The following is a 17,803-nucleotide window of genomic DNA, read 5'->3' on the forward strand; positions in this document are numbered from 1 at the left end:
AATGTAAAATAAGAAATATTAAATCTCCTCTTTTTTTGAGAATGTACAAAAATGGTTTTAATTTTTACCACTCCCTGCTTCTCTTTTGTTTAATTTGAGCTGTGTGAAGATAGAAGAAAATTATATTCATATGTATGTCCCCTCTCTCTGTCTCCTTCTCTATCTGTCCCTCTCTCTCTCTCTATGTGTGTGTAGGCAGTGTTAAGGCAAACAAAATGGCATAACAAAAGCAACAGTATAATTTTTGCCAGAGGCATCAGAAATTTAGGAAAGTGATACATCAGCTGGAGAAGAGGAAGAAGCAGCTAAGTATGCATAGAGGCGATGGGAAAGGCAAGGGTGAGGGCAGGGGGTGGGGTGGGGTTGAATATGTCCCAAAAACGGGTTAATGAAAATGAATGCGGCACTCTAGAGCGAGCGAGAGTTCTGTCATGAGCAATCTACTTTATGCACATGTGTTTCTCTCTCTCTTTCTCCTCACCCACTATATCCCGCCACCTATTCGTTTATGTGTGTGTGTGTGTGTGTGCACTTTGTTCCATGGTCTTTTGTGTTTTACAGGATGCTCCGTTACGTTGAACCGCCTCTCTCGCTCTCTCTGCCCATGATATATATCTCTGGGGGGATTTCAACATAATGAATGAATATGAATTTACTGTGACATTTTAACTGTGGCGATATTTTTCGTGTTACATGCTTTTAGGCATGGCTTTTTGTTTGTCGTTTGTTTCGTTCGTCAAGTGAGTAGACATAATGTGACCAGGCTCACACACACACACCGAAAAGCACAAAGACAAAAGCAGGAGGGAGTCAGTTAGACAGAGACAGAGACAGATACAGAGGCACAGAGTCATATCAATCATTGTGGATTATAAAATGTGCAACTGACTCTCACACATCATCCCTCCCTGAATCCCCCTCCACTCACAGTCTTCCTCTCTGCATGTGTCTCTGTCTCTCTCTCTCTCTCTCTCTCTCTAGCATCTAGTGCAAATGGACAATTCTGAAATGAGCCCAGGCCAAAGAGACAAGCTAGATCTCTTCCCTCTGGGCGAAACAGTTGGCAAATGTATCATTAATATATAATATGCTCCCAAATAAAAAAGATATATAAAAGAAAAGTATGCAAAAACTTTTTTCGCACTCACTTTCTGGCAAGAGGGGACGGGGGGCGGGTCGAGGGGGCTATATAAAGCTGGTGCTGTCAACAAAACTCAACTCGAGTCGACTCCCTGGCCAGGCATTAAGCGAGTTGTGGCAGCTAAAAGCCAACGTGGGATTAGATTGCGTTTTCATATTGGATTTTTTTGTTTTTGCCTTTTTCACTTGAAATAGAAATTAAATTATGTCTGGCATGTGTGTCTGCCCTTGTCCCACTCCCTTTCTCTCTCGATTTGAGTGTGCGAATGTGAATTATTTAAAAGCAAGTGAGATATGTACATTAAATTTCATCTGTCAACATTTCCAGGCCGACATAAAAAGTACTTGCCAAAAGAAAAAAAAAAAAAAAGGAAAGGTCCCAACTGCAACATAAAACTAACAGGCATTGAGGCAGGTTAAGCCAACTGCAAATTGCCTTACTGCAGGCGGCATAAACAACTGAAACAACAAGAGCAACAGCAACAGCAACCACAACTCAACAGCCGCAACAAGGGCAGCTTATTAACTATAGCCAACTTTTTCTTACAACATGCATCATGCATGCAACAATAACAAATATGCCTTCCCAGGCTGCAGCTGTTGCCGTAGTTGCTGTAGTTACCTCTGCAACAAACTTGCGGCTGGAAAACTGAAATAATTAAAAATAATTACGACCACAACACCAATTGCAATAACTGCACCAGCAGCAGCAGCAGTAGCAACAGCTCAACTCAACTCAGTTCAGCTTATTTCAGTCCAAAACCACATGAGCTGGAGTCAACAAAACACACACACGAATGCCAAGGATGTTCAGGATGTACTAGGATGCAGTCATCTCAGCCGGAAGACTCAGTTGAAACTGAAGCTACCAACCAAAGTTGTCATTGTCGCTGCCATTGCAGTTAAAGTTTGAAACAAGCAAATTATGAGTTGAGGCCGAGCTAGGCAATTGTCTGCCTCTCCTTAAATTTGTATTCGCAATTTTTAAGTCTACAGCCAACAATTTTTAAGTTTCTTCTTAAAATATCCTTCTTGTGAAATATTTACAGATTACTTAGAATTCTAAACTATAATAGTATATTCATAAATCAAACAAATATGATTGCTTTTGCAAAATTCATTATGTATACATACTAGAGAGCTCATGAATGCATTAAAATCGGCATCTAAGACAATTTGTAAATTAAGATTGGAAAGAATATCGCTTTAATCGAATTTATGAGTTAAAAAAGTTGTCGAATTTATTCAGCCTTTCAACCAAATGACTCAAATGAGTACACATAGAAACAGTCGACCATTAAACAATGACTCAATACTCGAACTCAAGTCCTGTTATTGCTTGAAAACAGCCAATGAATGTGTTTAAAAAACTCTACTGTATTACGAGTATTTAGTGTTTTTCTGACTGATTGGATCACTCATTTTTATTATTCATACTTATTCTAATAGTATTCCGATAACTGAATTTTTGGATTTAAGCGAACGTTTTGAGTCTACTATATTATATATGTAGAAATATGAAAAAAATAAATCTACAATTGATTAAGAAAAGATTCTTCAGGGAACTAAGAGGTAAAATGGATACGATGTATTTATCGTATTTACAGCCCACTGTGCGGGATGTGAACCGTAGGCCTGTTCTTGTTCGAAAACCATTTTGAATCGGAAATTAAAACTTGAAATATTTGTGAGGTCATTTGGAAACTTAAGCGAAAGTTGATATTGTTTCATATTCGGGGAAATTCATTCGAAATCGAAAACCATGCTCGTTTAAAGCAAGGGCTTAAAAATGTAAAATATTTTAAAACTAATCCAAAATCTTTATATGTATATAGTTTTGCTTGTAGTGGAGGTCGGCCTTTGGCAATTATTTATTTAGTTCATATATCGAATTTGTTTTCATTAACCTTCCATTTCTAACATTTCCTGCTGGTAAAATTTTGAATCGTTTTTTTAAAGTCGTGACATTATTTCAATTCAACAGACAGACAGATAACTAGGGTTAAACATTGGTAAACATTGGTAAATTTGTTCACTAAAAATTTTTATTGCAATTGCAAAACACTCTCAAATACAATCATATTCCAATTCTTAGTGGCTTAGTTTAATCGATTTGTGTTAAAATTACCATTCAAATTCGCCCAATAGGGAAAAGTGAAATAAAAAATAGATTGTAAAAACCAAGTTACGTAAAAGTAATTACCCATAAGTCAAAGCTGTTTAAACTTGTCCCATCTAATAAACACAAACAAATTATACAAATTTTTCCGCATTTACCATGGACTCATATTATGATTAGACTTGAATGAGGAGAAATGGAAAGCGAGGAAAAGTTGTGAATGTCGGTGAAAGTTTCGTATCAAATATTTATGTTTCTTTCGTGGATACACACTTTTATCTAATAGTCTTCATATTGCAAAATGAAGATTAAATTAGAAACTATGCTAAAACGGAATTTTTAATGACATAAAAGATAGTCAAATGAAAATTATAATTATAGAAACCAGTTTCCAGCCAAACTGTGTTTGACGCATTTCTAACTAATTTTATTTCTCGTCCGGCCGGACAAACTCTCACACGCCACAAGGATGACCATTTGGAGCAGCAACAAAGGATGTCTCAAATTATTTTAGATTGTCGCCCGAAAGTTTTTTGGGGTCAGGCCATGGACATGAACAATTTCTACTATATATAGTACACGCATATATATCATAGCCATGGTCTTTCGGGTTGCTCGCATGGCTTTTGGCTAAGCTTTGCTTATGGCCCGGCCAGTAGCAAATTATCAAATCTAGCCTACGCCCAACAAACACAAACAAACACACACACACACACACACACAGAGAGAGACGCAGAGAATATTCAGGTTGGGGGTTCATCTAATATCCACACGTAGATCCTGCACACACAATAAACATTCCCCTTGTCCTTTTCCAGAGTCTGAGAAATTTAACATATGTGCCCCAATTTGTAAGTGTTTTGTGCGAATTGGAGAATTGTGCAATTTTTCAGCAAACAAACGAAAAAAAGAAATGAGAAAAAGAGCCAACTCGAAACTAAACTAGGCCCAAAACCTACCCAAGGGATAATCACATATATATGTACATACTATGTATGTATTGAGGAGCAGACCTTATCTCTGTATATTTCCAATTTAAATGACAAACTTTTATTTAATGTTGTAATTTATTTTCTAGTCCTGGCCCCAAAGAAGTAATTTCATTCCACGAAATTTAAGGCTGCAAATTGAAAATTGAATGGAAATGTTGTGTTAGTGTTTTTTTTTATGCGTTTCATCGTTGTTGCCTTTGTTGTTATTGTTTTCCCTGTTGTTAGCAGTGTAAACAGGGCCAACGAAATTTAGCCCTTGGCTAAGTATGCCGCCTTTAATTTTCAGTCATTAGTTCTTATACACTGGGAGAAAATACACTGAGCAAACATTTGAATTCCACATTCACCTTAAAAAACTTCTTCACAATGTTGAGCATTGTTTTTATATTTTGTAATCGCGACAAAAATACAAAAATATTTGTAATATTTATTGTTAAAGATATACAACATAAACACTCAAAAAATCATCTAGAATTGGGAGAGTCAAAACAAGTTTTATATTTTAAATAAAATACAAATTTGAATGACGTAAATATTTAATACTTAAATGTAGAAGAGGTGAAGTAAAAATTTGCAATGAGCAACAAAATTTGTTTTGTATTTTATTATAAATATATTCATTATCAAGATATTACCTAGTATATTTTATACTTAAGAATAACTTTAGCCAGAAATAAAAGTGATTAATGAAATGACAAACGGATTGAATACAAATTTAAATATGTACAATAATAAAATAACATATAAAACTAATTAATAGTTAGTGATAAAATTGGATTAGTTCTTACTAAATAAAGTTATTGTATTTACTTGCAATTGTCTTACTATCGACTAACTTAGTTTTGTCTAAAACTTGATTTCGAGAATTCTGGTTTGTAATGAAAACAAATTACCGGCAATTAAAAACAGATTAAAAAATAAAATGTGATTTTCCTGCTTTTGCCAAGTGTAAATTTACCTCTATTATATGCCAATCAAGTTTGAAATGGCTCTACATAATATTTATTCGCATAATTTCCATCTGTTGCCAATTGACTGAGACGCAGCAGACGCCGCGCCGTGCCGTGCCGCCTAAGGACGATTCTTTGACGTGAAATTAAGCCACAGTCTTGACCGATATTTGTCTAGAATTTGCAAGATGTAACAGATTTTGCGCTTGCGGCCAAATTTTAATTACTCACCATAAAGACAAGCTGCTTTAAGTCAATATCAAACTGGTCGATTGAACTATGTGCTCGGCCTTTTTCATGGTAGAATTCTTTCTCTATTCTCTAGCTGGAAATTTGGTTGTGCAGAGATAACAAAGCCGCAAAAATACAAACAGCCACGTGTAGCCAAGCTTAATATTCATGGCTGGGGGAAAAAAAACTCGTCCAAAACAAACATTTGCCTATCCCCAAATCCAGGCCCGAGCCCCAGACCCAACCACACAACAAAATCAAATTGTCTCGCCCATGAAATCGAGGCGCTAAAGTGCGCAAAATGTCTCGCCCAACGGCAGCTATGCCATTTTGATCAGCCATTGAGGCGGCTTAATTACTTCAACGGGAACCCAAAATGGCCAAAATGCACAGCCAACAACAAGCATAAAAACAAATTTGTGAGCGGCCATAAAAAAAAGTTCAATACGACTAGATGATGACGCGACGCCGTCGGCGGCATTTTGCCATGAATGTCAATGGGCTGTGGGCGTTGACGATGAGGAGGCGATGGCAGGTAGGGACATTCTCCATTCCAGGCAGTGAGGCTAGATGGAGAGATCTCGGTTGGTGACTGGGCATTATAACCTATGTTTGTATGTTTCCATAAAAATAGACCAAACTGAAGTCAAAGTATCGATTTACAGATACCCTATACACCGAGCAGAGCTAAGGAAAATTCCTCCTAAACCCAAAGTATGTAAAAAGTGATATCTTTTGCAGCATCCAAAAAAAGCTATCCAGACACCCATCGAATCAAAAGATTCTCAAAATTATTAAGCACAAGAACACAAAGCTTAAGGATATCTAGTTATAAGTATTGCGAAAAACTCTGCAAACGTGAGAAATATTTGCCTTGGTTCACTAAGCAAAAAGTGACAAGCTAAAATGCCATTCTGAATTAGGTAACCTTAATATTTTTCCATTAAAAACTAATACATTAGTTAAAATTCGTAGTTTAGAATCTTAATTTTACATAAAATGATGTGAGCTCAATATTATACTTAGCCTCCTTCATAATCTCCCACCCAAAACGCCTTTTTGGGCAAAGTGAAAATAAAGATATCCTATTCTTAGGGCACATCTTGGATGACATTCTTAACGTGATACTTCAGTTCAGGAGTCCTGCCTACAAATACCGTGTACTAAATTCATTCAAATTTCAATTTGACTGAGCTAAATATCTTTTCACTGCCCTTTCAGGATTCTATTGTTCATTCTAATTGTGAGTTAATATTATTTTCTCACTTAAGAGAAAATCTGAAACTATCTAGTAAGTTAAATTCCTGAAGGATTCAATTTTAATGCACATACTTGTCCTGTTCAGATCATAGCCTAAAATATCAAATGCCCATGAAATAGATCAGGCATAAACTAGTTGATACCCAATAAAAACAGAACTGTCTATTTCAGACGATCCTATCGTCCTATCCAAATCAGTTGGACCTTTGTTCTCCACTGAATCTTCAAATTGTCGAAACATAAATAAAGCAGGAAGATCAGTATGAATAGATTTTATATATGCAATTTTTAATTTGGTTGGGAATCAAGAGCAATAAGTGCATTTGATGCGTCAGGTGAATGAAACACTTTATGTAGCCTACTTTTCGGTGCTGCAATTTCATTTTCATCAACAAGTTTATAACACAACGCATTCGTTTCCCCATTTAAAACAAAAATTTAAGATCAGGACTATTAAGTTAAAGGACTGTATACTCTATTACTGCTTTATACCTTTTACTCATCAACTTTACTCCCAAATCTAGTGAGTCTCGTAATAACTACCCACTGTTAAATAATTCTTAATCTGAGAGAGTCACAACCAACAAATGGGATGAAGTAATTCTTTTTGGTATACAAGTAGGATCGCGGTATGATAGAGGTGACTTCGAGTGAGAATGAGAATGAATCGGTATCGATGTAATATCGGTACATCGTTTTAGTACGATGGTGAGAAGTAGTCAGTCAGTTCGAAGAGAGAGTGTGTGGAATAGAGTGGCCGGTAAAGTGAAATAGAGTGAGCGGAGTGAATTCGAAAAATAAAGAGAACTATTGTAAAGTAATTAATAATTTTATCAATAAGCTAATAAACTAACAAAATACAATAAAGCTGATAAAATTAAAACCCAGTGTGTGCAAATCGAATCTCTTCATCTCGTTAAGGAAATTTCATCCAGGACAAAGCTGAAGGTCCACATACATTATAGAGTTTTTTAAATGAGTTGATATTAGAGAGATCATTGAACAATTTGCATTAGCAATTTGACAGACTTAAGCATCTTACACGTTTATTTGATGCCATGATAAAACCATTTTTCACCAAAGGGAAGCCACGTTGAGCTACCGACACACATATGTATATACATATGTATGTGGCTCATAATGTTAGTGCTTTGTGAGGTGATTAAGAGACAATATCTCAACGGTGATTTAACTATTTATTCATTTTTAATGTCATGTAATTCCGTATTTCCCCAAAGAATGCGAGGAACAACTGTTTAATTATGCAACTAATTAACACATTGTTAAAATGTCTACCCAATGTCAAAGTGCCAAAACACATGTGAAACTTGTGAGAGGGCTGAAAATGTGTAACTCTATAAAACCGAGATTAAAATTAAATTCTCCATTAAAACAGGAAATGATCAATTAAAAGCATTTGCTTCACCCCAGGGACTACATATAGAGAGAGATTTTGATAGATTTCATGGTCTAATTTGTACAATTTTTGTCCAAATCTTTTAGAACTTTTTGGCCTTTGTTCAGAAATTGTTTTAAAAACTCATTGCCGTTGCAGCATATATGCCCCTATTAAAAATGGGTATAACAAAAGCAACTGCGAAAGGATAAAACCAATGCTGCTTAGATTTTGAAGAAAACTGTCGTTCTCGGAGTATCCTTGTGGCCTTTGTTGCTGCTACTGATGTATCTGTCTCTGTGTGTATCTTAAGAGATGTTTGTGTATATGTATGTACCATCTAGCTACTGGAATGACAAAGCAATAAAACTGCTACAACAGCAAGAGGAACAACAGCGACAATTGTTGGTTGTTTCCTGCTAGTTGGTTGCCTTAAACATGCTTATTTCGGTATCTCTACCATCTTTCTCCTTTTATCCCTATCTTCATGAGTATGCCTGTGTTTGTGTGTGTGTGTTCTCTTTGTTGGTGTGTGAGGAATTTTTAATAAAACAACTCAGGCAAAGTGAAAGAAACAGCTCAAAGCTCTCATGTAGGTTACTGGCACGCCCCAAGGTATGCAACAAAAACAAAACTTCATCATAGCAGTACGTGTGGATCCCTGTGTGTACGTGTGTGTGTTAGTGTGTGTGTGTGTGTGTGTGTTTTGTGAGTGGTGTTGTTGGTGTGCCAGTCCCGTGTTAATAAAACGAAATGAGCTTTCCTTGCTACAAAATCATTGAAAGACCTACATGATTTTTAGAGCCGCGCAACTGGTTTATGTGGCTGCTGTAAATTTATTATCGCCCAGCCACGCCCCCTTTTTTTTGTCTTTCCTCTATCTGCTCTGTACATTCGGGTTAAATTTTCACTTTAAAATTGAGCGATGAGTGCCAGCTGTTGGCCATATAAATGCGTATTTAAAGTGCTTTTTAGTAGCTTGTACTACATACAATTCAGAGCCATAAAAGCATGAAACAGCTAAGCAATTGTGGAAATCTCCTCTGCTCCCTGCTCCTCACTCTCTCCAAAATGTGTCGCAAATTTATTGGTACATCTAATTTGTTGTGAAAACACAAGACCACAGACTCACATAGAAACCCAGTCTTTCTCGCTAAACGTGCGTGAATTTAATTTTATTTATTTTTGCGTTGAAAATTAGTTGAAATCAAATGCATAAATTTCTTGTTTTTCCTTTCTTTCTTCTTGTATTTTTTTTATATTTTCGTTCTCTTTTTTTTTTGCGGTTGGCCAAACGAACGTGACCTAAATTGTTGAGCGTGTGTGTAAGCAGCTGAAATGCTTACCAAGTAACTCAAATACACAAACATCTATAAATATATAGTCCAACTGTATATCCAGACAGTCAGGCAATAATATCTTCGAACTGCAAAAACGTTTAAACAAACTAGACATTGGTCGGTGCAATTTCTACAAATTCTTTTTTATAGTTTTATAAAACAGCAATAAATTTCACAGGTTGATTGAAACTGTTTCCCTTGAAAGTTATGAAAAAAGAATTACTGAAATTTAAGAATGTATAATTTAAGTAAATTAAAAGTTTACGTATTTAAACTGCTTCGATTAAAAGAAAACAAAGTCAGGGATAGCAAAGGCATATAATATACAGAACTGGCATAGAAAGATTTGTAAATAATGTTTTCTTGATAATTCATAAAGCTCAGCAATTATATTGTAATTTGATTAAACTTTTCACTGTGCGTATACTTAATTGCTTGACTGTATAAATTTGTACGTACTTATAGACTTACATAAATGGTTGTAAATAGTTGCGGTTTTGGACTGGCAAAATAAAAACAATTTAAATTTTCTCAGTCAAAAAGTCTCTCACACTATTAAACATACAGACACACACACACACACGCTTCCCCATTGCATAACGCACACATGGAAAAAAAGAAAATCAAACGGATTCACTGCCAACAACAACAACGATGCCAAAGTGTCGGTTAAGTATACCAAAATTGCGACATACATAAGAAAAAAACCAAAGAAAAATGTTAACTGTCATATAAATGTCAAACCCATATGTGTGTTACGCAACCAGCGACGACAACAAAAAACCCCCACACAAAATTATTATTTTTTTAAGGGAAAAACTTAAAAAAGGGACAAAACATACCGACAGACCCATACATTCACAGTAGGGCATCTCGAAAAACATATACAAAGAAGCCCCTTCGAGCTTAACGTCTCTAGAATATCATGATCTAATAATCTTATTTTGAGCAATCGCATTCAAGTATCAACAAAATTATAGTATCTCATGTGAAAAGGACGAAAACGTGAGAAAATGTTCCTGGAAAACTAAAAGAGGATTGCTTTTGAAAAGCAATGTCCTCATTTATCTGTTAAAAAGAGTCATTTTCATTCGTGTAGAATAATTTACTCTTAAAAATTTAAAAACTTTTCTTTATGCATTGCATTGATTAATTTTTATCATTCATGATAAACTTTGAAGTGAAACTATAACATTACTATAAACCATTTGCTAATGTGCTCGTCACTGAGTTACCCTTCAAAATAAAATTTGATAATTACCTTGCACTAAATTTAATATTTATATACCTTTAGAATTTTTGATTGCCCAGAAGGTACTTTATAATTGAAACCTGAGAAAATTTCTGCCAAAACAAGGCCAAGAATTCGCGGGTCACAAGTGGCCAAGAACTTTTAATTATAATTAATTGTAGTGCACAAAAGCATGTCTGTTGATGGGACTATGATACATGATACTAATCAAATTGTTAATGACTATGACAAATTAATAACTGAAACAGCTCAAAGCTCTCACATCACCTAAAATTAGAAAACTATTGCCTTGGCTTTATTTCCGCATATCCTTAAGGTTCAGGTGATAGCTTAAGGCTTAAAACACGTCTAGTATCAAAATCCCAACTAAGTACAAAAGGTGATAACTAACCAAATTTTGCCTATTTTTAACGGAATAGAAAAATTTGTATTAGTTTTCGTTCTTTTATTTTATATCAAAAACACCAAGTTTAAACATCAACCAAAAAAAAAAAAAAAATCACAAATGAAACATAAATTGTGATTTTGTTGTGCAATGCCATAGTGAATAACGCAGGATTTAAAGTAAATATTTTATTTTGCATCAAATGCTGAGACTAATTCAATAAATGCATTGTTTATCCTCTTTCAATATCTGCTTTCATAAGAATAGAAAGGAGAAACAGCATCAAACCCTAATATGATATATTCATTTTATATAGTATTATTTATACATACATATAAGTATTAGTATCGAACTAATGTAAAAGTGACCTTTTTCTCCTCGTTATATTTTTAATAATGGATTTATCTATTTTCAGTAGAGAAATAACAGGTTTAGGTGTTTAACAGTTCAACACTGTTATGTATGTGACTCCTCTCTAAGAAGCTGTCATCGTTGCACTGTTAAAAAGGTCTGTTAACTGCAGCTGTACTCCTAATTACTTCTGGATAACATCGCCTCAATTTCCTGCCACAAATACGAGGGAACAACTACTACTACTACTACAGCTACGAGGAAACTAGTTGTAAGTACTTACTACTGCTACTACTAGAGGGACTAACTACTTACCACTGCAATTCTACACTACATATTCTTCTATGTAACGATCGCTTCTCACAAAAAACACAATCATGAATTATTTTTTACATTTGTGTATATGTATAATGATGACATGTCCAAAATATAGCTAAATTAAATTGAAAACCAAATTAAAGTTGGCTAATATATTTTTCTCAACAAACATAGCGCTTGCTTAAATATTGCAAGAACTGTTCCTTTTTATATGCGTTGCAACTAATTTTAAAGCTCATTAAGTTCGTCTCGTCGACTATTTCTGCGAAGGATATTGTTTTTCAAAATCTTAATAGGTATTTCAACGAGCACGTCTTCTAAATAGCGTTTCTCTCTATCTCGCTCTTTCCCTTTCTTGTTTTTTATTTTACTGTTATAATCAAAGAAAACTTTGAAAATTCCACCCTTGAGCAGGTCCCAAATGGAATTTAGTCTCCTGCCTATTGATAAGCAACAACAACAACACGAACTTGGTTGTTATGCATCCAAGTTTTGGTGTGAACAACCTTGGCCCGACGGACAGACAGACGGATGGGTGGATGGATGTCGTCGCTCCCACTTCTACTTAGAGATTGTTTGTTATGGGCTTTACATAATTCACGGGGGCGCTGGCAGCTCATCAATTTGACTCGTGTGCGTGATGCATGTCGATGTCTAAACGAATTCACAGGATTCATTCATCAGAGTGACGCGACTATCGCGCCGCCGGCAAAATGAATACCAAAATATTTCTTAAGGCCTTCCAGCACATTCATCCATATACATATATTCACACAAACACAAACACAAACACATATACATATGTATACACATGTATGTATTTATGTTGGGGGACTGCCCCATCATTTTTGCTTGCTGGATTTATTATGCGAATTCCTTTGGCATTAAGTGGACTCAACTGAAAATCACGTCAATTATTACTAGTTTTTTTTTTTGTTTTGCTGCTTTCGTTATTTTAGCGAATAAAAATATTTAAGCGCTGCCATAAATATGCAAAAGAAAGCAACAAGAAGTGGTGGTCGTTGGCCACTAGTCGATGGGTGGGTCCTTTTTGGCGGTGTAAGGACGAATAAAAAAAAGTAACTATAACGCCAAACCATTTGTTTGGCTTAAATGGCAAACAGCTGTGCAAATAACTGCAATTTACATTTACCACCGTCCACCATAAACTGAATAAATATTACGGAAACCGCAAGCGCAGAATTTATTTATTAATTTCTGGTCATGCGGCAACATTACAATAAGAACAAAAACAAAATATGAAACAGAGCACAAGAAGTTATATGAATTCATTATGGTAAATAATACATTTGTATGTCGTATTTATTATTTTTTCAATTATCTATAGAAAATATGCGAAAATCGAAAATGCAACCAAATCCATCCAAGTCTGGACTGTGAATCATTCTTTTTTCCCTCTTGGCTAAAAGTTTACCAAAGTTTGCCATGTGCCTTTCATTTTCCATTTGTATTAAAACCGAAAAAGCACAAAAAAAAAAAAGGAAACTGCCGCTAACTGCCAACTAGAAAACGAGTGTCCCGTTATGTCTGTGTGGTTGACACATTGTGCGTAGTTTGCACAACGCGTGCAACATTTTAGCCGTTTCCTCTCCTTTCATATGGCCACATAGACGAACGAAACCAAGTGGGCCTGCGGTTGAGTGCCAGCTGCCATTATGACTTATTTAGCAGCATGTCAATGTCCAAATTGGTTTCAGTTTTCCGTGTTTTTCCCCTGGCTTGCAGGCTTTACTTTTATCTTTGTACATTTCACAGAATTCAATTGAATACGATCTCAAACATTTTGTTCGTCACTAGAGCCATGGAAACTCTTTATCTATCTTTCTATCTAAAATATGTCTCGAAAAAGCCGAGTATTTTTCTAAGATCTATAACATTCTATTATATAAAAGAAATGAAATGAAAGAAGCCTTGCTCAAGGAACAACAAAACACCGACGGACTTAGCCAAGTTCAATAAATATATACATTTTTTAAAAATACTATCTGTTAATGACAAAATTAATTGATTTACAAAAAATAAAATTAAATTTTGGTTTATTAAATATCATTTTCCTATAGTATAATTTTAAACTTTTTGTATTTTGATTGTTGTTGTTTTATCTAACAAGAATATATGAGTTTTTAATATCCATTATTGTTCATTTCATTATAAAAACAATTTCAATTTAGTTTATATGGCAAACTGGGCGTATACGTTATTATGGCGAGGGATCTGATTAAGTTGCTCCCCAAACTCTAATCATCTAGGACACTTTCTTGGACTTCGTTTACTCTGACCAGAAACTTAAGAACCTGAGACTTGAAGGTTCAAAATCGACCAACTCTAATTAATAAATACAACTAAAAGTATTTGAAAGTAGAGAAATAATACAGAGAGAATGGAGAAATCTTGAAGTTCATTTACTATAAAGGCTTAAAGAATTTGAGAACTTTCAGTAAATTGCTGAAATGTCCGTAAATTTGAAAATAATTTTATATTTCTTTCCTAAAAGAATGAGTATATACTCAAAGAATATTTCTAAGGAGTATGAAAATAAAAACTTTTACATTATACTTTTCAATAAAAACTTGTAACTATCTCCAGATAAACCTAATATATTAATATATTTATAATGTATAATCTTATTTTCAATTTTTTTTAATGCATGTATTAGACAAAGATTCAACTTTTTGTAAAATTATCTATGATTTTAAAATTCTAATAATTCAATGAAAAACAAAAAAAATCTAGACTTGTCGAAAAGTTAAATCAAAATTTTAATCATTAGTAAAAAAAGAAAGAGGAGAAATAGCAAGTAAAAACTATCTAGAATTAATTTTCAACTTGTAAAAGTTAAAAATTAAGTTAAGTTAAAGAATTCGAAATCGTTCGAAATTACCTGAGAATTTCATGAGAGAGTTTATTATTTTGTTTTGTTTGTGTTATGTTAGTCTTAATTAAGGTAGGTCAGCATGATGAATGAATTTCTTTTGTAAAATTTATAGTCTTTTGCCGAGCTTATGGTTAAGATGTTGGTGCGTTTGGGTAATAAAACTTTTTGCCGTATACAATTCAATTACTTTGGCATTTCAATTACACAAAGACCCCTTGGGCAGCCGAGTTATTTAAGTACTCATATTTGTCTTCCAACTTGGCCAGTTTCAAGTAGCTTTCAAAGAAATGAAATGACCACAGACAGAGTGAGAAACAGAAAGAGAGATAGAAAAGCAGAAAGACAAAATGAGTAGACAAAAAGTAAAATAAAAATAGAACAATTTGTAAAAGTAAATTGCATTCGAAAGGCAGCATTTCATTTGGAAACCTTAAAAGCCCCAACAAATACGCAGACAATTACAATTGCAATTGCGTTGGCAATGAAAATTGAAAAGCGAAATATATAAAAACGATGATGCATTTTCCACATGCCATAAATTGAATCAGAATCCGAGTCCGAATTCAAATCAGAGAAGTTATTACAAAGTTCTGCGTGTACCCACACACTCGTATGCCTGAAAGTGAAATCCACTTTGTGAGTCCATCTGCGGTGGCAGCCGCCAGCCAGCAGACAGCAACACCAGCAATCTGCAACCTGCAACCAGCAGCAGGAACGGAGGCAACAGCAACAGCAACAGCAAACAGAATTCAAGCCAACGGCAACAGTTTCCATGTGTCAACTGCATTCAGGCAAATCCTGCAGATGCATCTGCGAATGACCCTGACTAACAAAACCAACCAAGCCGGGTTTTTGCTTGCATTTTACAAGTGTCTGCTGCTCGTTAGTTTTTTTCCAGTTTTCTTTTTTTCCCCACAACTTTTTCGTTGGTGTTTTCCATTTTTTCATCTAACTCTTGAAAATGCATTCGTTTTTTTTTTTTGGTCTGACAATGAGGGGGGATAGAAAGAGAGAGAGACAGAGAGAGTGTGTAGCAAACTATTATATGCAGCATATAAAAATAAATAAATAAAAAGTTTGTATGCTTCACACACACACACATACATACACACACATGTGAGCACATATGGGCATAAAATGTGTCATTCATATTCCCACTGCCGAAATGACCTTTGCCAGTTGCCAAGGCTGTTTGCCATAGACGACTACTAACTATGATTTTTCGTTTTACTCAACTGTCACAATATGCAACACAAATGGAAACCAAGAGGAGATTTCTGATATCATCACAGCTTCAGCTGATGTTTAATTTGGCTGAAACTCTGTGACTGTGTCTTAAACAATGTGTAAAAAGCAATAAAGTATCTAATTAGAAATCAATGATCAAACTTGTTCGTACAGAGCTTTTTACGGATAAGTCTTCGTCTATCACGTAATAGAGTGTGATATCATCTAATGATCCAACCATTTTTATCCATTTTTTACTATCTCAAGAGTGAGTTAATTAAATGATAGTTAAGTCATAATAATCCATTTATTCCTCGATTTATTTTATCCTCTGTTAGACATTGCATACTTTGTTGTGGATAGATCTTGCTTTTTTTCTTCATGGAACACTTGTCGATCTATCTGGATGTCAATAAATTATTTAACTTAAAATTAGCATATTAGAAATAATCTATTTGTGTATTGAGTTGGGAGAACATTCAGTTTCTTGGCAATAATATTAAAGAACAAAAACGATATTCACATTTTTAAATATGCACAATAAAAATGTATGATCGAAAGCTATTCATTTGAGTTGTTGACAAACTTGAATATATGTAAATACTTTCACTTTTTCTGGCAAAAAAAAACAAAATAGAAAACGACAAAAAAAAACAATCATTACTCTTGAAGCAAATGAAATTTCTCGACAGCAAAATGAAAGAAATTTAGAAAGAATTTCAATTCGCATAGCTGCTATTAGCTGCTTTCCCTTTTTCATTTTTTGCTTCCATTTTTGCTTACGAGTTGGCGGAAATTAGACAGGAAATTCACGGGCACGGGAAAAACAGAAGAGCGACAAACTGAGAGTAGTCGAACGAGTGTATACGGATGGGGTTCTTTGTTGTTGTTGTTGTTGTTGTTGTTGTTGTCAGGGTTCAGCAATTAGATGCTGCGGCAGCCAAACAAATTAAATTTAATTAGAAATTAAATGAAAATAAATTGGATTATTTAATTAAAAAGCTGGGCTCCGAGCACGAGCTCAAGCTTGGGCTCTAGCTTATAACAAAAAAAAAAAAAAAAACACGTGCTGTGGGGTGGGATGAGGGGGGAGGTTGGGCTCACCTTTAAGCAATAGCATCAGTAATAGCAGCCAACTGATGAGCCAGTTGAGTAATCCGAAATTGGCTTGAGATGAGAAGGACGCAATGGGCGAGGACAAATGTGGGCGGGCAAACATTTTGTTATTGTTATTATCGCTGTTGTTGTTGTTGTTGTTGTTTTCACTGCCGTTGTAGTTGTTATCCGCAACGTTTTATTATTATTATCGTGGCTGGTCGACACGCGATTTGTGCTCCCTTTTTGTGTAGTCTGGTCAACTAACAATTCCGTCAAATTAGTGTCAGGCCAAGAAGCACTCACTTGGGAGCCATAAGAAAATGTAGGTTTTTCTATTTGATTTTGTTGCTTTTTTCTCTCCGCTTTTTCTCTGCTGTTGATATTTTCTTCTTTTTTCTGTGTGTGTTTCACATCTTTGAAAATTGCAATCGCAAATCGCAAAGTAAGCAACAAAATGTTGTTAAAATAAAATTCAAACGCTTTTCAGTATTTCTGTGGTTCACTCTCGCTTTGCTTCGTAGACGTCACTTAACTGATTCATTCGTCAATGCTCCACTATTTACTATATCGGCCACATTAACCCATTGGACACAGACGCACAACACAAACCGTCGGCGAGTTAAGAACGCGTGCTTCGCTTTCGAGTCGCAGGATGAAACTGAAGAATACCGTTACGTTTGCTTCGGATATTTTCGCCCCCCGAAATAAAGAGTCCAACACGACGTCGCGGCGTCTCGTGTGGCCGACAGACGAAGTGTCCCCAACATCATCGGCAGTCGTGCGGTAGAAATCGAAAGAGAGACACGGCACTCTCTTACATTAGCGAGCTAGAGGGCGGTCTCCATGCA

The 17,803-nt window shown here is 35.1% G+C and overlaps 1 protein-coding gene across 2 annotated transcripts in view; it reads right to left on the minus strand.

Moving 5' to 3' along the window:
• The window catches only part of LOC6652501 (zwei Ig domain protein zig-8), an 85,575-nt gene extending 67,981 nt beyond the window's left edge, over window positions 1–17,594 (minus strand). Inside the window, exon 1 of one of the 2 annotated variants that reach the window (XM_047009817.1) lies at window positions 16,962–17,313. In XM_047009817.1, the coding sequence (XP_046865773.1) occupies window positions 16,962–17,076 (115 nt within the window). In that variant the 5' untranslated portion in view covers window positions 17,077–17,313. Of the gene's footprint in view, window positions 1–16,961 lie in introns of both variants that reach the window. The other variant, XM_015176577.3, reaches the window with a different exon arrangement.
• Window positions 17,595–17,803: the final 209 nt, after the last annotated feature.

This window comes from Drosophila willistoni, assembly GCF_018902025.1.
Source record: "Drosophila willistoni isolate 14030-0811.24 chromosome 2L unlocalized genomic scaffold, UCI_dwil_1.1 Seg168, whole genome shotgun sequence".
Taxonomy (NCBI): Eukaryota; Metazoa; Arthropoda; class Insecta; order Diptera; family Drosophilidae; genus Drosophila; species Drosophila willistoni.